The sequence below is a fragment of the Pollachius pollachius genome (assembly GCF_949987615.1).
Source record: "Pollachius pollachius genome assembly, chromosome: 4".
NCBI classification, from domain to species: Eukaryota; Metazoa; Chordata; class Actinopteri; order Gadiformes; family Gadidae; genus Pollachius; species Pollachius pollachius.
Window position 1 is genome coordinate 6,944,808 of NC_136937.1, and position 16,989 is coordinate 6,961,796.

At 51.2% G+C, this 16,989-nt stretch overlaps 1 protein-coding gene across 2 annotated transcripts in view; it reads right to left on the reverse strand.

The window, feature by feature from the left end:
* Positions 1-2,249: 2,249 nt before the first annotated feature.
* Positions 2,250-16,989, reverse strand: part of osbpl8 (oxysterol binding protein-like 8) — a 32,679-nt gene continuing 17,939 nt past the window's right edge. Inside the window, exons 5-24 of one of the 2 annotated variants that reach the window (XM_079735043.1) lie at positions 16,702-16,778; positions 16,071-16,151; positions 14,907-15,008; positions 14,279-14,482; positions 13,478-13,562; positions 13,127-13,292; positions 12,612-12,834; positions 11,502-11,686; positions 10,747-10,828; positions 10,332-10,430; positions 10,000-10,096; positions 9,762-9,860; positions 9,416-9,513; positions 9,219-9,308; positions 8,924-9,060; positions 8,356-8,541; positions 6,843-6,930; positions 5,527-5,626; positions 4,823-4,925; positions 2,250-4,158 (exon numbers count right to left, since the gene is read on the reverse strand). In XM_079735043.1, coding sequence (XP_079591169.1) covers positions 4,023-4,158; positions 4,823-4,925; positions 5,527-5,626; positions 6,843-6,930; positions 8,356-8,541; positions 8,924-9,060; positions 9,219-9,308; positions 9,416-9,513; positions 9,762-9,860; positions 10,000-10,096; positions 10,332-10,430; positions 10,747-10,828; positions 11,502-11,686; positions 12,612-12,834; positions 13,127-13,292; positions 13,478-13,562; positions 14,279-14,482; positions 14,907-15,008; positions 16,071-16,151; positions 16,702-16,778 — 2,438 coding nt within the window. In that variant the 3' untranslated portion in view covers positions 2,250-4,022. Of the gene's footprint in view, positions 4,159-4,822; positions 4,926-5,526; positions 5,627-6,776; positions 6,931-8,355; positions 8,542-8,923; positions 9,061-9,218; positions 9,309-9,415; positions 9,514-9,761; positions 9,861-9,999; positions 10,097-10,331; positions 10,431-10,746; positions 10,829-11,501; positions 11,687-12,611; positions 12,835-13,126; positions 13,293-13,477; positions 13,563-14,278; positions 14,483-14,906; positions 15,009-16,070; positions 16,152-16,701; positions 16,779-16,989 lie in introns of both variants that reach the window. The other variant, XM_079735042.1, reaches the window with a different exon arrangement.

The window sequence follows — 16,989 nt, forward strand, 5'->3', positions numbered from 1 at the left end:
GGAGCCCTACACCCTGAACCCACACCACAGCCTTCTGCTCTCCAGTGAAGTACATTCAGACAAGACCCTCAAACCTTCCTCTGCGTCGAGGGGGCCGCGCGGAGACGGATTTGGGTCGGGGAAAGGGAGGTGGCTGATTATCTGGTCCCCGCAAGTTACCTCGGAGATGGATCACCATGGCAACAGCAAAGAAGAGGAGAGGAGAGAGGAGAGGGGTTGGAGAGGAGGCGACAAGAGGAGGCAAAAGGAGATGAGAGGGAGGGAGGGACACAGACTGAGAGGGAGAGAGAGAGGGAGACAGACAGGGGGAGAGAGAGACACACACAAAGAGAGAAAGGCTTATATGTGTATATCTATATATATATATATATTTATATATATGTGTGTATAGATGTATACACTGACGGAGGGAGAGACAAAGAGATAGAGAGGGAGATAAAGGCTTATATGTGTACTGTATTCCGTATGTACAGCTTATATATATATAGTTTGTGTTTGTGTCTGTGTGTGTGTGTGTGCAGACTACGTGTGTGTGTGTGTATGTATGTATACAGTGAGTGAAAGCTGGTCTGATCCGTGTGTGAAAGAGAGAAGCCCTCAACAGCACTTTTATTATCCATAGATCTATCTCTCTGGTAATCTAGTGACCTATACTGATGAGCCAGCAAACACACACACACGCACACGCACACACACACACACACTGAAAGGACAGTATACTGAGGAATACAGTCCTGCTCTATGCTTTGTGGTTCTGCACGCACAACTTTAAGGACGACTAGACCTGCTGGATGACATCTTCTTGTTTAGTAGTGACCCTTCGTTATGGTTGGTCCTCACTAAGCCAATCAGCGAACAGGACCTCAGAGCGTGCGGATGACGCAGGGAGATCAGCGGGTGGCTCCGTGGTTGAGACACGTGGCACAGCGCCCCCTCTAGCGGTCGTGGGGTGTCATGACGCCAAAGCGCCGCCTCTAGCGGCCGTGAGGCGTCAGTTCAGCACAGCTCCCTTCTAGCGGCCGTGAGACGTCATGACGCTAACCTGTCGGGTCGCTGTGCTGGACTCATCACGTTAACAACAAATAATTAATTTAAGTTTGTACAATTTAAGGTTCTTTCTAATGATCCAATGTGTTTAAATAATGTGAACATGAATGAATTCAGACTCAGGACACAATGACCGACACCCAAACCAACCAATCAGGGTTCAGAACCAAAGCAGTGGGACGGCCCACATTTCTTTTATTTGGTGAAACTTTATCGCTTTACAGTCGCCGTGAAATCATCATATTGCTGAGTTTGAAAGACGTGTGTCCAAGCCAGTCACATGACAAACACGAAGTTAAAACCAACAAAATATTAACATTAGAAAAGCAAAGACAAAAAGCGTAAAATATAGCCAGATAAAAAACAAAGCTAAACAGAATACAGAGAAAGAGTGAGAGAGAAAGAAAAAGAGACACAAAAACAGATGAGGTGAAGAAGAAAGGATCGATTGAAGAGCGAGAGGTACAATCCTCTCATCCTCCCTCTCTCTCTCTCTCCCTCTCTCTTCTCTCTCTCTCTCTCACTCCCTCCCTCTGTAGCAACTTTCGGAGCCTGTGTTTGTGTCACTTTGACAACAGTGGGTGGGGTCAGGATATATTGAGCCAATGAGGGCTCTTCTCTAAGGCATCATGTGGCACATACTGACACTACTGACTGGTTCCTGTAGGAGTGTGTACTCGCCATCAGTATACTGCACTGTGAGTACTGGGTATAGTGGGAGTCATGGTACTCTGTGTGTTTACCTCCTAGGGGGACCCTGCATTAGTAAGCAGGGTTGATATCAGTACAGGTATAGTACTAGTATAGTAGTGGTAGTATGTATACTACAGTGGCAGTATTAGTACTGTTATACAGACTGGAGTGGATCTGTGCGTGTGGAGATGCAGATGGAGTCGGCCGTTTAGTTATTTATTCAGCGTTTTGATGATTGTGTTGCGAGTGAGTTGGAGGTGATTCACCTACAGGTGAGCCACAGTACAGGTGAACCTACAGGTGATCCACTGTACAGGTGAACCCCAGTACAGGTGAACCAAAGTACAGGTGTAATGAAGAATCCCAAGGTGCCTTCACTTTTAAACTTAGAGGGCAGCACACTCACTGAAGACGTCTAGTGTGAAGTTGTAACTGACCACTCCCACCTGACCTCCGCCCTGACCTCACCCCTCCCTCCCCCTCCCTCCCCCTCCTCCTACAAGGCACAGGTGATTCCTCTGATCTCTACATTCTATGGTGCAGACACACGGATCGGCTCCGACGGCTCTTGGGACACACTGAGACATGAAGCACGGCTGGACTCGGAGTGCAGGAGGCTGTGTTGCCACATGAGGGCTCCACCAATCAGAAGACTGTGGCAACCCAAGTGATTGGTCTGTAGTTACACAAGCCCGCCCTGGTGTCTGTCTTCAGTATGGCAAGGACAGGTGAGCTAGGATGGGTGAGCTAGGACAGGTGAGCTAGGACAGGTGAGTAAGGACAGGTGAGCTAGGACAGGGAAGCTAGGACAGGTGAGCTAGGACAGGTGCGCTAGCAAAGCCAATAATACAAGACACTGGGTGCATGATACTGGCATGTACACAGAGGGTCTGGTCCAATCAGAACACAACAGGTGAGACGGCCCCTTCATATTATCTACACAGTGGGCGTGACTCACGCATATACTATGCTGCGATTGGCCGCTGCCTACATGCACGTCATTTTTGGAATGATTTTGATTGGTGATGGTATTGGTTAGAAAAAGGTTCCAGCTAAGATCTACTAAGAATATTACAGGGAATGTTATTCAAACACACCTTCAAGGCACAAATGCACTGGAACAAACCCTCACAACATCTGTGTCTCTATGGCAACACTCTCTCATCGTTCTCATCGCATCTTCTCATCATTTCACGTTGTGTCTTAATGTAGGGCGATTCCTCCAATTACTGTCTAGCATTCAGCAGACACTTGTGTCCAGAGAGACTAACAGTGAGTTCAGATACACGTCATTAGGAAACAGGTAGGGGTGAGGGGTCATCTGGCTCTAGGAGGCCCCCAGATAGGGGTCAGGGGTCATCTGGCTCAAGGAGGCCTACAGCTTGGGGTCAGGGGTCATCTTTCAGCACCATTCGGCTTGGAGCCCCTAGACTATCCTTCCCTCATCAAACGAAGAGTGCTGAAAATGCACACCCTGCCTGCTAACACCACCTAGCGGCTACATGCTAACGCTACGAGCTACCGGCGGAAGCTTCCAGTGCATTTGTGCCGACGGCTCAACGAAGAGCCGGAAACGAGAGGGAAACAAGAAGAGAAACTCGTTCCCATGTTCCCAGGAGGAGACCTCCCACCTCCAAGGACCTCCTCCTCATACCGGAGGAGAACTCCACCTCCCGGGACCTCGTCCTCCTCCTCCCAGCTCCTCCTCCCAGGAGGTCCACACACATGATACAAATATCTTAAATAGTCACAAGTATTACAAAATAACATTAAAAGTCCCGGTCCCTGGTGAGATCCTCCTGGAGAGGCCAGAGCTGGCAGGGAGAGGCCAGAGCTGGCAGGGAGAGACCAGAGCGTCTGGAGTGTTGAAACGGCCCCCCCCGGATGCAGGGCCGCTCAGCGCCACCAGGGGGCCATGGTAACTGCTCTCTCACACACACACATACGCACACAGGCACGCAAGCACACGCGCACGCACACACACATCCCATGCACTCCCGCACACACACACCCACACACCCTCACCCTCACACAGGCAGCAGTACAGTATCACGGTAACATTCTCCATTCTTGAAATGTTGGGAACTTTCCAGATGATAAAAAAGTCTTGGTTGGGAGCGCTTCTTTAGAGGCGTGGCTTCGTCCTCGGGGGCGGGGGGGGCAGTGGTGCAAGTTCTTAGAGACAGAGAGATGGATTGAATGCTACACAAGTCTGGTGTGTGTGTGTGTGTGTGTGTGTGTGTGTGTGTGTGCGTGTGTGTGTGTTCTCTCCGGCAGGGCTTTTACTTGAACAGGAAGTTGATGAGGACCTGAAAGAGGACTAGGACGATGATAATGACGTAATCTCTCTGCTGGAGGAAGGAGGCTCCGTCCGACACGCTGCGACTTCCTGTCCGGCCCCGCAGCGCGCTGACGCTCCTACGCACACAAACACACATACACACACATACACACACACACATATAGACACACAAACACACACACACACACACACACACACAGACGCAAACATACACAAACAGCCAGACACACATTGAGTCTTTAGCAGATGTAGGGGTTGGGGTCATCTTTTTCTAAAAAGCCTCCAGGACCTGTTGATGTCAGGATTAGCTAACCCCTCCCCCTGTTGATGTCAGGATTAGCTAACCCCTCCCCCTGTTGATGTCAGGATTAGCTAACCCCTCCCCCTGTTGATGTCAGGATTAGCTAACCCCTCCCCCTGTTGATGTCAGGATTAGCTAACCCCTCCCCCTGTTGATGTCAGGATTAGCTAACCCCTCCCCCTGTTGATGTCAGGATTAGCTAACCCCTCCCCCTGTTGATGTCAGGTTTACCTAACCCCCCCCCCGACCTGTTGATAACTAACCCCCCCCCCCCCCCCCCCCCGCTGACGTGTTGATGTCAGGATGAGCTAACCCCTCCCCCTTATGATGTCAGGTTTAGCTAACCCCTCCCCCCCGCGACCTGTTGATGTCAGGATTAGCTAACCCCTCCCCCCCCGCTGACCTGTTGATGTCAGGTTTAGCCAACCCCTCCCCTCTGACCTGTTGATGTCAGGTTTAGCCAACCCCTCCCCTCTGACCTGTTGATGTCGTCCTGGGTGCGTTTGATGGCGTCGATGGCACTGAGGACCTCAGTCAGGTCGGTCCTTTTCTTCAGCCTCCCACTGGTCTTGGTCTTCAGTCCTGAGAAACCAAAGATAAAGTAGAAATATACACATATATATATGTATATAGAGATAGAGTGTATCTATCGTGTAAGTTAAGGTGTGTGTTGAGTGATGCTTACTGTCTGAGGAGGTGTGTGTGTTAGGTGTGTGTGTTAGGTGTGTATGTAGTATGTGTGTTAATGTTTGTGTGTTAGGTGTGTGTGTTAGGTGTGTATGTAGTATGTGTGTTAATGTTTGTGTGTTAGGTGTGTGTGTTAGGTGTGTATGTAGTATGTGTGTTAATGTTTGTGTGTTAGGTGTGTGTGTTAGGTGTGTATGTAGTATGTGTGTTAAGGTGTGTGTTAGGTGTGTATGTAGTATGCGTGTTAAGGTGTGTGTGTTAGGTGTGTATGTAGTATGTGTGTTAAGGTGTGTGTTAGGTGTGTGTGTTAGGTGTGTATGTAGTATGTGTGTTAAGGTGTGTGTTAGGTGTGTGTGTTAGGTGTGTATGTAGTATGTGTGTTAAGTGTGTATGTAGTATGTGTGTTAAGGTTTGTGTGTTAAGGTGTGTGTGTTAGGTGTGTATGTAGTATGTGTGTTAAGGTTTGTGTGTTAGGTGTGTGTGTTTGTGTACTGACGCTCGCTGCCGGAGGAGTCGCGGCCATCGGCCTCAGGAGACGAACAGCCTCTCTCACGACTCTTCACCTTGTCACTCTGTTTCCTCTTTGCTCCCGTTACCTAGGAGACCGGGGGGGAGAGGGACGGGGAGAGAGACAAGGACAGGCAGAGGGGGAGAGAGAAAGATACGGGGAGAGATAGAAAGGGAGGGAGGGATAGAGACAGGGAGAGGGGTAGAGACAGAGTGGAAGGGAGGGAGAGAGAGGGAGAGGGGTAGAGACAGGGAGGAAGGGAGGGAGAGAGAGAGGGAGAGGGGTAGAGACAGAGTGGAAGGGAGGGAGAGAGAGAGGGAGAGGGGTAGAGACAGAGTGGAAGGGAGGGAGAGAGAGAGGGAGAGGGGTAGAGACAGAGTGGAAGGGAGGGAGAGAGAGAGGGAGAGGGGTAGAGACAGGGAGGAAGGGAGGGAGAGAGAGAGGGAGAGGGGTAGAGCGTGAGGGAGGGAGGGAGAGGGTTAGAGACAGGGAGAGGGGTAGAGACAGAGTGGAAGGGAGGGAGAGAGAGGGAGAGGGGTAGAGACAGAGTGGAAGGGAGGGAGAGAGAGAGGGAGAGGGGTAGAGCGGGAGGGAGGGAGGGAGGGAGAGGGAGGGAGAGGGGTAGAGACAGACAGGGAGGGAGGGGGGGGAGAGAGGGAGGAAGGGAGGGAGAGAGTTAAAGGGGTACCGCATGCAGCTACCAGAATGAAATGACAATCACAACAACCAAGCATCACAAGCAATTATCACCATGCTAACGAACATCACCATGGTAACGAGCATCACCAGGCTAACAAGCATCACCACGGTAACGAGCATCACAAAGCTAACAAGCATCACCATGGTAACGAGCACCATATATCAAACCAGACAAATGAAGGTAGAAGAGACAGAAGCAGCCAAACAGTAATGATGATGCATGGCAACAGGAAGACATCATGATGCTGTAGGCATGGCAACACTGTGGCGCTGTAGGCATGGCAACAGGGTGATGTTCTGATGCTGTAGGCATGGCAACAAGGTGACAAGATGATGCTGTAGAAATGGCAACACTGTGATGCTGTAGGCATGGCAATAGGGTGACGTTATGATGCGGTAGGCATGGCAACAGGGCGACGTCACGATGCGGCAGGCGTGGCGACAGGGTGACGTCATGATGCGGTAGCCATGGCAACAGTCAGATGAGGACAAGGCGCGGTGCAGCGGTAGCGGTGGTGATGGGGGGTCAGGGGTCATACCTGGCACTTGCAGGTGTCCCTCCTCGCTGCCGGGTTACTGAGACTAATAAGACTTCCTGAACGTACCATGGGGGTCCGGTGGCGAACCTTGGTCTGGATCACACCATCCTGCTCAAACTGGATCAGGTCGTTCAACAGATCCCAGGGCCGGGTACTGGGGGGGGGGGGGGGGGGGGGAGAGAGAGAGAGGGGAGGGCGGAGGGAGAGGGGAGGGGAGAGGGGGAGAGGAGGAGGGGGAGGGAGGGAGGGAGAGAGAGCGAGATAGAGAGAGAGAGAGAGAAAGAGAGAGAGAGAGAGAGAGAGAGAGAGAGAGAGACAGGAAAAGAGAGAGAGGGAGGGAGACATGGAGAGAGTGAATCACTTGTCTGGTATCTCTCCTCCTAGCGGTTATCTTCTATATTTGCTCCTCAGACGTTACAGTATTTCATCAATGAATAGTAACGAGCCGTGTGGATGTGTATTGACGGACTCCTTCACTAGGGGGAGGTGTTGACCATGAAACGATTAACAGAACCGCTTGGAGACTGTGGGCCCTATTTTAACTGAAACGCAAGTGAGAAGCGCCAAGAGCAAGTAGCTTTGTGGGCGGTTCTATGGCGATGTCGCTAGTTTAACGGCGCAAAAAATGGCTCAGTTTTTGGCAAATAATCTGGCCTAATTCACACATGGAATAAGGTTTTCTTCCACAACTTCAGAAATACTGAGTCCTCAAATAAATGAATAACGAAAACTTATATGATATAACATATGATATGCGGTGACTGTGGTTCTATTTAATGATATACGCAATACATTATAAACATCGTTTCTTATCAGTATTGTATGCATTAACGTTATCGACTTGTGATCCTAATATGCATGTGTCCCCTGTTAATATACATTGCCATGGACTGTATTATGCGTTACGTGTTTAGTTTGCGTGTGTTTAAACAGATGGACGCACACACGCGCGCCCGCATTCATTAATTCTTTTACACATACACACACGCGTGCCCGCATTCATTCATTCTTTTAAACACTCACTCGCGGTAAAACAATGTACTCATCAATCCAAAGTTATGGGCATGTACACGATGTCTGTGTCAAGAACATATGTGTTTGCTGTACAGTGTTGATTTAAAAGTACAACTTATTACCGCTGTATCAGCTGTTCCTTCCCAAATAATTGACCAAGAATGTGTTGCTAGGTAGATGAGAGAAGCAAAGTGTATGCGCGAGGTGCACAAGCAACATTATGTATGCGCCCTTAAAATAGCATCTGAACAACGCGCCTCTGACTTTAAACCAGGTATTTCCTGGTTTGTGGCGCAAGTGGTTTCTGAAACTGCAAAATAGCACCAGGGAACATTTGCGCCAGAACACGCCTCCTCCTTTCGCCGAACCGCCTCTTGGGGCGCAAGATCATTCCCTAATTTACCGACGCGTGGCGCAGGAGGAAAAAGAACGCTCTGCGCCAGTTGCAAACTAGCGACGACACATGCGCCAGTGACTAAGTCAATTGCGCCGGATGCAAGATAGGGCCCTCTGTGTGTGTGAGTGTATATGTACATGTGTGCGTGTGCATGTGTGTGTGTATTACTCTGCGTAGCGGTAGTGCCACTCCAAACTGAGCGCGTCCTGTTCAAAGAGGGCGGGGCTCCACTCCTCCCCGCCCCCCTTCCTCTCCCGCGCCGCCTGTCGCTGCGCCTCCTCCAGGATGAACTTCTCATTGGTCGCCTCCGTCTGGTCCTTGTTGTTGATCGCCCGCGTCACGTGCTGCCACAGCCTGGAGAGAGAGAGACGACACCAGGGTCAGAGAGGTGGAGGACGTGGAGGCAGACAGACGGGTGGAGGCAGATCGACGGGCAGACGGACAGGTAGAGACAGATGGGTAGAGGTAGACAGACAGGTGGAGGCAGGCAGACAGGTATAGGAAGATGGACAGGCAGAAACAGACAGGTAGATGCAGAAAGACAGGTAGAGAGAGAGATGTAGAGGCCGACAGACAGGTAGAGGCAGACAGACGGCTGGAGGCAGGCAGGGAGGTAGAGGCAGACAGACAGGCAGAAAGATGGAGGCAAACAGACAGGTAGAGGCAGACAGATAGACGGACAGACAGGCAGACAGACAGGTTGAGGCAGACAGACAGACAGACAGACAGGTGTTACCTCTCACACTCGAACTCCCCCTGGTCCTCCGGGGGGACGGTGTATCTGGTCAGCCGGCTCTGCCTAAGCTCCGGCGTGGGGTTCCAGAACGGCTCCAGGGCCCCCGTCTTCTTGTCATTGATGAAGACCTCGCTGTCCTGTGGAGGACATCAGAAGAGACCCTCAGTACCAGGACCCCCCAGGCTCCGCACCCCTCAGTGATGTCACTCACCCAGGGTCCCACCCCCCCAGGGTCCCGCCCCCCTCAGGGATGTCACCCCCAGGGTCCAGCACCCCTCAGCACCGGGTCACTCACCCAGTGGCCCTCCAGAGTCGCCAGCACCTCCTTCCCCAGGCGGATCTTCCCTGAGATCTGGTTCACACTGTCGCTGCTGCCCAGGAAGGGCTGGGGAGAGGAGAGGAAATGAGAGGGTGAGGACATGAGAGGGTGAGGGCATGAGGACATGAGCACATGAAGTGTGAGAACAGGGCCCCCTGTTGTGAGGGTCAGACCTTGAGTTTGAACTCCAGCTGGGCGCTGTAGCCCGTCTTCTCACAGCTGATGTTGATCTGGCCTGCCAGCTCCAGGGTCAGGGTCCCGTACAGGATACCTGGTAGAACCGGGTAGAACAGGATGGAACCAGTTAGAACAGGTTAGAACAGGTTAAAACCAGTTAAAACCAGTTCAGACCAGCCAACCAATTAGTAACAACAAGTTACAACTAGTTTGAACCAGTTTAAACAGGTAAGAAACAGTTGAAAGCAGTTACAACCCATTAAAACCAGCTAGAACTAGTTAGAACTATCCTGAACCAGTGAAATCCAATCAAGGAAATGAGCGAGTGATTTGACCTCTGACCTTTACAGTGGGCGTAGGGCATGTTCATCACGTAGTCCTCCCCACGATTCAGGAATGTCAGGCGTGCCTCGCCGTCCAAGATGGCCGACAGGGAGTTACCTAGGCAACGGATAATAACAACGATGAAGATGGTGATAATATTAACCTGATGATGAAGATGTTGATAATGTCAACATTATGATGAAGATGGTAATAATGTTAACATGATGATGAAAATATAAGTTATGTTCATATTCACCATAGAACTTTGACTTGGCCAGGATACTACCGCTGATGCAGAAACCATCCTTCCTGTTGCTGACGTAGAACGCAGAGACAGGAGGGTGGTGCGACACCTACACATACAGATACAAACACACACACACACACACCCACACACACACACACACACACACACACACACACACACACACACACACACACAGAGACAATAATATTGTTGGGTGGGTATAATAAGTTGAGTGAAATGAGGGTGGTCCTTAAATTTTCTTTGATAGTGTAGAAGTGCTGGTTCTAGCTATTCTAGAGGGTTCAGAGAGTCCTAGAGGGTCCGAGGTCTGATGGGCTGACCTGCTCAGCGATGTAGAAGGTCTTGCTGTTGGTCTCCTGGTGGAGCCACATGCAGCGAAACGTCTCTCCGATGATCGGGTTGTACGGCTTCTTCAGACCCTGGGGGAGGAGTCACGACCTGTCAGTCACTCAGCAGAACCACCACTCAGGACCTGTCAATCACTCAGCAGGACCACCACTCAGGACCTGTCAATCACTCAGGACCTGTCAATCACTCAGCAGGACCACCACTCAGGACACTGTCAATCACTCAGGACCTGTCAATCACTCAGCAGGACCACCCACTCAGGACCTTGTCAATCACTCAGGACCTGTCAATCACTCAGCAGGACCACCCACTCAGGACCTGTCAATCACCTAGTGGGACCGCCCGACCCTGCCGGGGGCTGGGCGGTGGGGGGAAGTGACCTCGTACCTTGGGTTTCTTGTAGAAACCGGAGATGTACCACCTGACCACCTGCTTCATGCGGTTGTAGGCGTTCTCCTCCACCGCCGCCCTGCAGGGACACAGGTCAAAGGTCACAGGGTGTCCTTCTCTTAATTAAATCCTGCCGATGTCAGGATCGCAGAGTCGCTCACCAGCTTCTGCAAAAGACTCAAAACTCACCTGTTCAGAGTTCACCTCGACTCTGCATAGAAACCAATGCCACCATTGAATGTTGTACGTCCTGGCACTTGTACATTGCACTTACTCAAGGTACTTAATTGTGTAGCATCTACAGTAGCTGCTATCGCTGCTTTACACGGGGAATGGGTTAGCCTAGCGATTGTAATACTTGCACTTGGTTCTATGAACATCTTTACTGTACCGACAGCGATATATTGTTTCACTTCTTATGACAAATGTACTTATTGTAACAAATGCACTTATTGTAAGTCGCTTTGGATAAAAGTGTCTGCTAAATGCCCTAAATGTAAATGTAAATGTAAAATCTTCCTAATATATTTTTATTTATTGATTTAGTGATATTACATCCATCTGTAAATAATATCACTAAATCAATAAATAAAAACATACAAAAAAAATAAATAGTTTTCACGGGTTAACTGTAACTCTTCACTGTACATAAACACGTGTGCATTCTTTTGTACGTCACATGTTCTCTAGCGTTCCTCCACCAGCTGTAGATAGACGCACAGCCCCAGACCTAACAGGAAGTGGATACATACTGGGACAGGAAGTCGGCGTGGTAGTAGTAGTCGGAGAGCTTGTCCAGGAAGGAGCGCGGCTCCAGGATGAAGGTGGGCAGGACCACCTTGGACAGGTCCATGCCCGGCCGGACCTGCTTCAGCAGGGTCCAGATCAGGGACTTGTTCTCCTCCGAGACCGTCTCCGTCTGCGCCGCCTCGCCCGCCTGCAACACCAGCACACACCTGAGACCACCTCTTGGTGGACCTGAGACCCCCTGCTGGTGGACCTGAGACCCCCTCTTGGTGGACCTGAGACCCCCTCTTAGTGGACCTGAGACCCTCATGGGTAACCTGAGACCCCCTCCTGGTGGACCTGAGACCTGAGACCCCCTCCTGGTGGACCTGAGACCCCCTCTTAGTGGACCTGAGACCCCTTATGGGTAACCTGAGACCCCTTCCTGGTGGACCTGAGACCTGAGACCCCATCCTGGCGGACCTGAGACCCCCTCTTGGTGGACCTGAGACCCCTTATGGGTAACCTGAGACCCCTTCCTGGTGGACCTGAGACCTGAGACCCCCTCCTGGCGGACCTGAGACCCCCTCTTGGTGGACCTGAGACCCTCATGGGTAACCTGAGACCCCCTCCTGGTGGACCTGAGACCCCCTCTTGGTGGACCTGAGACCCCCTCTTAGTGGACCTGAGACCCTCATGGGTAACCTGAGACCCCTTCCTGGTGGACCTGAGACCTGAGACCCCCTCCTGGCGGACCTGAGACCCCCTCTTGGTGGACCTGAGACCCCTTATGGGTAACCTGAGACCCCTTCCTGGTGGACCTGAGACCTGAGACCCCCTCCTGGCGGACCTGAGACCCCCTCTTGGTGGACCTGAGACCCCTTATGGGTAACCTGAGACCCCCTCCTGGTGGACCTGAGACCCAGTCCTGGTGGACCTGAGACCTGAGACCCCCTCCTGGTGGACCTGAGAGACCTTCTCCTGGGTGTGGCCTAACTACACCCAATCTTGGTTGTTGCCTCACTACACAGGGGGAGTGGCCTAAATACACAGGGGCGTAGCCTCACCACACCTGAACTGGGTGTGGCCTCACTACACAGGGGGCGTGGCCTCATTACACAGGGGGCGTGGCCTACCTCCCCCAGCTCCTCGTGGGACTGCTCCATGTACGGGGTCTCCCTGAGGGTCTCGTTGGGGTCCAGGTCGTCCTGGCGCTCCGACGTGTCACTGTCCGTCTCCTCGGGGTCCGAGTCGTCGTGGTCGTGGTCCCGGTCCGACTCCTCGTGCTCCGGGTCGCCCTCCCGGTCCGACTTGTCCGAGTAGAGGTCGGGGTCTTTGAACTGGTCCCCGTCGCTGAACCTGCAGGGGTCAGGGGTCAGGGGTCACGCCGGGTCAGGTTATGTTTAGAACTGTCGAAGCTTGACCTCTGGGGGTCAACGGGTTCAGGGAGGAGTCATATAAAACTCATGGAGGGGTTATGTAGAAGAAGTCATGTAGGGGTCATATAGAGTTAATATAGGGGTCATGTAGGGGTCATGTAGAGGTTGTGGGGTCACGTAGAGGTCAGAGTGATCATGTAGAGGTCAGAGGGGTCATAAAGGGGTCATGTAGTGGTCATGTAGAGGTCAGAGGTCCTTCTTGAGTCACTCACTGGAAGCCCTGCATGTTGTGAGCCCGCAGTAGGCTGTAGAAGTTGATGGAGGTCTCTCCTCCCGTTGCCATTGCGGCCAGCTCCTCCTTTCCATCTCGGACCATCGTCCTCTTCAGCAGACCGGAGCACTTCAGAGCCAGCTCAAGAGCATCCATCCAACACCGCCCTGTTAGATATATACATATATATACAGGTTATATATACCGAATATATATCATATATATGTACAGGTTATATAAACCGAATTTATATCATATATATATACAGGTTATATATACCAAATTTATATCACACATATAATGACAGTGAGAGAGTGAGACAGACTGAAAACAGTGAGAGAGTGAGACAGACCGTCAGACTCGGACGCAGCGCGGAAGATGAGGTGGCTGCTGGGTAGCGGCTGAGTGATGGAGCCCACCGCCTCACCCTTAGGACCCTGGGGGGAGGGAGGGAGGGAGGGAGGGGGGGAGAGTGACTACAATCAGATCAGTGTTGTTGTTTTTTATTAAACTACTTTATATCTTGAAAATCTCATGTCAATTAAACCTTTTGAAGAGAGAGAGAGTAAGAGAGATATAGGGGGGAGAGAGAGAGAGATGGGGAGAGTGAGAGAGAGGGGAGAGAGAGAGAGAGAGAGAGAGAGGGGAGAGAGAGGGAGAGAGAGAGGGGAAAGAGAGAGAGAGGGGAGAGAGAGAGAGAGAGAGAGGGGAGAGAGAGAGGGGGGAGAGAGAGAGAGAGGGGAGAGAGAGGGAGAGAGAGAGGGGAAAGAGAGAGAGAGGGGAGAGAGAGAGAGAGAGGGGAGAGAGAGAGGGGGGAGAGAGAGAGAGAGAGAGGGGAGAGAGAGAGAGAGAGAGAGAGACATCATTAAGATTAAATGAATGAAATATAAGATGGATCCCAGAGTTGGGCGTTGTTTCCAACAACAACAACCTCCCCCATCCCTTCCCTTCCCTCCCTCCCCCTTCCTCCCTCCCTCTCTCCCCCCCACCTTGATGGCCCAGATGGACTGCTCCTCCTCCCTCCCCCCTCCCCCTCCCTAACCTTGACGGCCCAGATGGACTGGTCCTCCCCCCCTACCTTGACGGCCCAGATGGACTGGTCCTTCCCCCCCCTACCTTGACGGCCCAGATGGACTGGTCCTCCCCCCCCTACCTTGACGGCCCAGATGGACTGCTCCAGCGGGTGGAAGAGCTTGAAGCAGAAGCCGTCCTTCTTGGAGGGTCTCTCTATGAGCTGGCAGGCGGTCAGCAGCACGGTGCCCACCCACTGCCCGTTCTTGTTGGTCTTGTAGATGAGCAGGACCCCCGGCTTCAGCACACACCACAGCTTGGTCCAGGACTTCAGGGTGCCCCGGATCTACACACACACACACACACACACACACACACACAATGATGAATACACACACACACTCCGTATCAACCCTACAGAGCCCTCAGGGTTAAGTTGTGTGTGTGTGTGTGTGTTTGTAGAGGGGGTTCATGGAGACCTTGGTATCTGTGTGTGTGGAGGTGGTTTGTGAGGACCATGTGTGTTTGTGTGTGAGTGTGTGTGTGTGTTTATTTGTTGAGGTGGTTTGTGAGGACCTTGTGTGTGTGTGTGTGTGTGTGTGTGTGTGTTTGTTTATGTTTGTTTGTGTGTGTTTGTGTCTGTGTGTCGATGTGGTTTTTGAGTACCTTGTGTGCTTATGTGTGTTTGCATGTGCTGATGTGGTTTGTGAGGACCTTGTGTGTTTGTGTTTGTGTGTCAATGTGTGTGTGTTGAGGGGTCATCTGGGTACCTTGAGCCAGTCCGCCATGACGATGACCGAGGGGTCTGTGATAGTGCTCAGCAGCTCCTTGGTGGCTCTCTTCTTCTCCTCTCTGTAGTTCTTCTTCTGCACCTGGGAGGTCAGAGGTCACACACAGGAGGTCACACACAGGCTCAACTATCTGAGAGGAAGAGATCAATCTAATTACCATAAAACTTCAATTCAAAGTCGATTCCCAATTAAACGCTGAGACCCTTTAACATGCCGGGTGTGGCGACACGTCAGTCTCAATTCAAGTCTCAATTCGACGCCTGGTCTGCTTTTCTAGAAGTCGGCGATAACGGACCAATAAGCTGGATGGCAACCGCCGAAAAACAAGAACAAGAAGAAGATTGTAGCGTGAGTGTTCTGCCCTCTACCCTCAGAGCCTTGCCAGGGCCGCATGACAACATCTGACATCAGTATTTCCGAGCATTGCCAACTTACGCCAGTGGATGGAATCAGTGGGCCATTAACAAAACTTAACCATTTAATAACATTTGTGATCACAGGGGAAGCATACATGTAACAGAACAGCAAGTGAACGTCCAAATGCCATGGCGCCACTGAGGAAAAAGTAGGACCTGAAATTCAAGCTGTCAGTTGCAAAATCTGCTGAACAAAACTCTGGAGAAGCAGCAGCAAGACATTTCTCCGTTGATCCAAAGAGAGTGAGTATTTTGATACGGGGCTCTCTCTCTCTCGCTCTGTATCTCTCTCTATGCATGAGGTTGGCCTAGATGCGCTGTCTCTCGGAGCTAGATCAAATGAATGATTGGTAATTGATATGTTATTCGATAGCCTGGTAACATTTAGACTATGTACGGTAATATTCATACTGGTTTAAATAATCGATTTGATAGAATTTCCCATCTTTGCTGGGCAAGAGTTTGGTTTGAAAGGAATTAAAGGCCTGTTCATTATAGACGCCTTTCCCAAATATGTGCCGGTTGAGTACGGGGATCGAAACAAATAAAAGCCCGGGCTATTGAAATTTTACGGTATGTTTTTTTCTGACCAATACAACTTTGGACACATTTCAGAAAAAGTCAAAGTTTCGTTTCAACAATATCAAGTCCCCTCTTAGCTGCTACGGTTACCAATACCATAGTCACAGGTTAGTTCCCAGGGTCCCTGGATTCCTGAGCTCCTCACCTTGAGGGACTCCTTCTTGGTCAGACGGCCGCCGGAGGAGGACACGTCCTTATCAGATCCATTGTACAGCTTGGTCTCAGACTGGAGAGAGAGAGAGAACACAGTCACCCTCTACCTCGCTCTACCACCGCCGGCTCCCGGGAAGAGAGGCTGGAGTGTTTATGAATGGAGGAGCGGGACCAGACCAGGTGGTAACAGCAGGGGGCAGCAGAACACCAGACCAGGTGGTGCCAGCAGGGGGCAGCAGAACACTGTATTGGACAGGCAGCATGTGTTGCTGGTAGGTACTCATGAGCAAGATGTGGGGTGTTACCACGGTAATGTGATGGGCTTGTTACCACGGTAATGTGATGCGCTTGATGTGCTGGGCTTGTTTTTACGGAAATGTGATGGGCTTGTTACCACGGTAATGGGTTGGGGTTGTTACCACGGAAACGTGACAGGGCTGTTACAACGGTAATGTGATGGAGGTTCTTACCACAGGAACGTGATGGGCTTGTTACCACGGTAATATGATGGGCTTGTTACCAAGGTAGCGTTAGACGGGTTGTTACCACGGTAATGCAATGGTGGTCGTTACTACGGTAACGTGACAGGGCATGTTGCCATGGTAACTTGACGGGGTTGGTACCTTGCTCTTTGAGATGGACTGAGACGAGTCGTCTTTCAGAGGCAGTGGCAGCAGATCCTCTTTTCCCCGCTCAAACCCTGCAACAGAACACACACAATACACATGACACACAACACACAAACACCTACACACCTCAGGACGTACACAGATATACAGGGACTATAGAGAGCAGCACAGTGTGTGTCACTGCACCCATTAATGGATACTGCAGATCAGAGAAAGAGAGAGAGAGAGAGAGAGAGAGAGAGCGGGAGAGGGAGCCCCAGTCTAATGTCCTTTCTCAGGGTG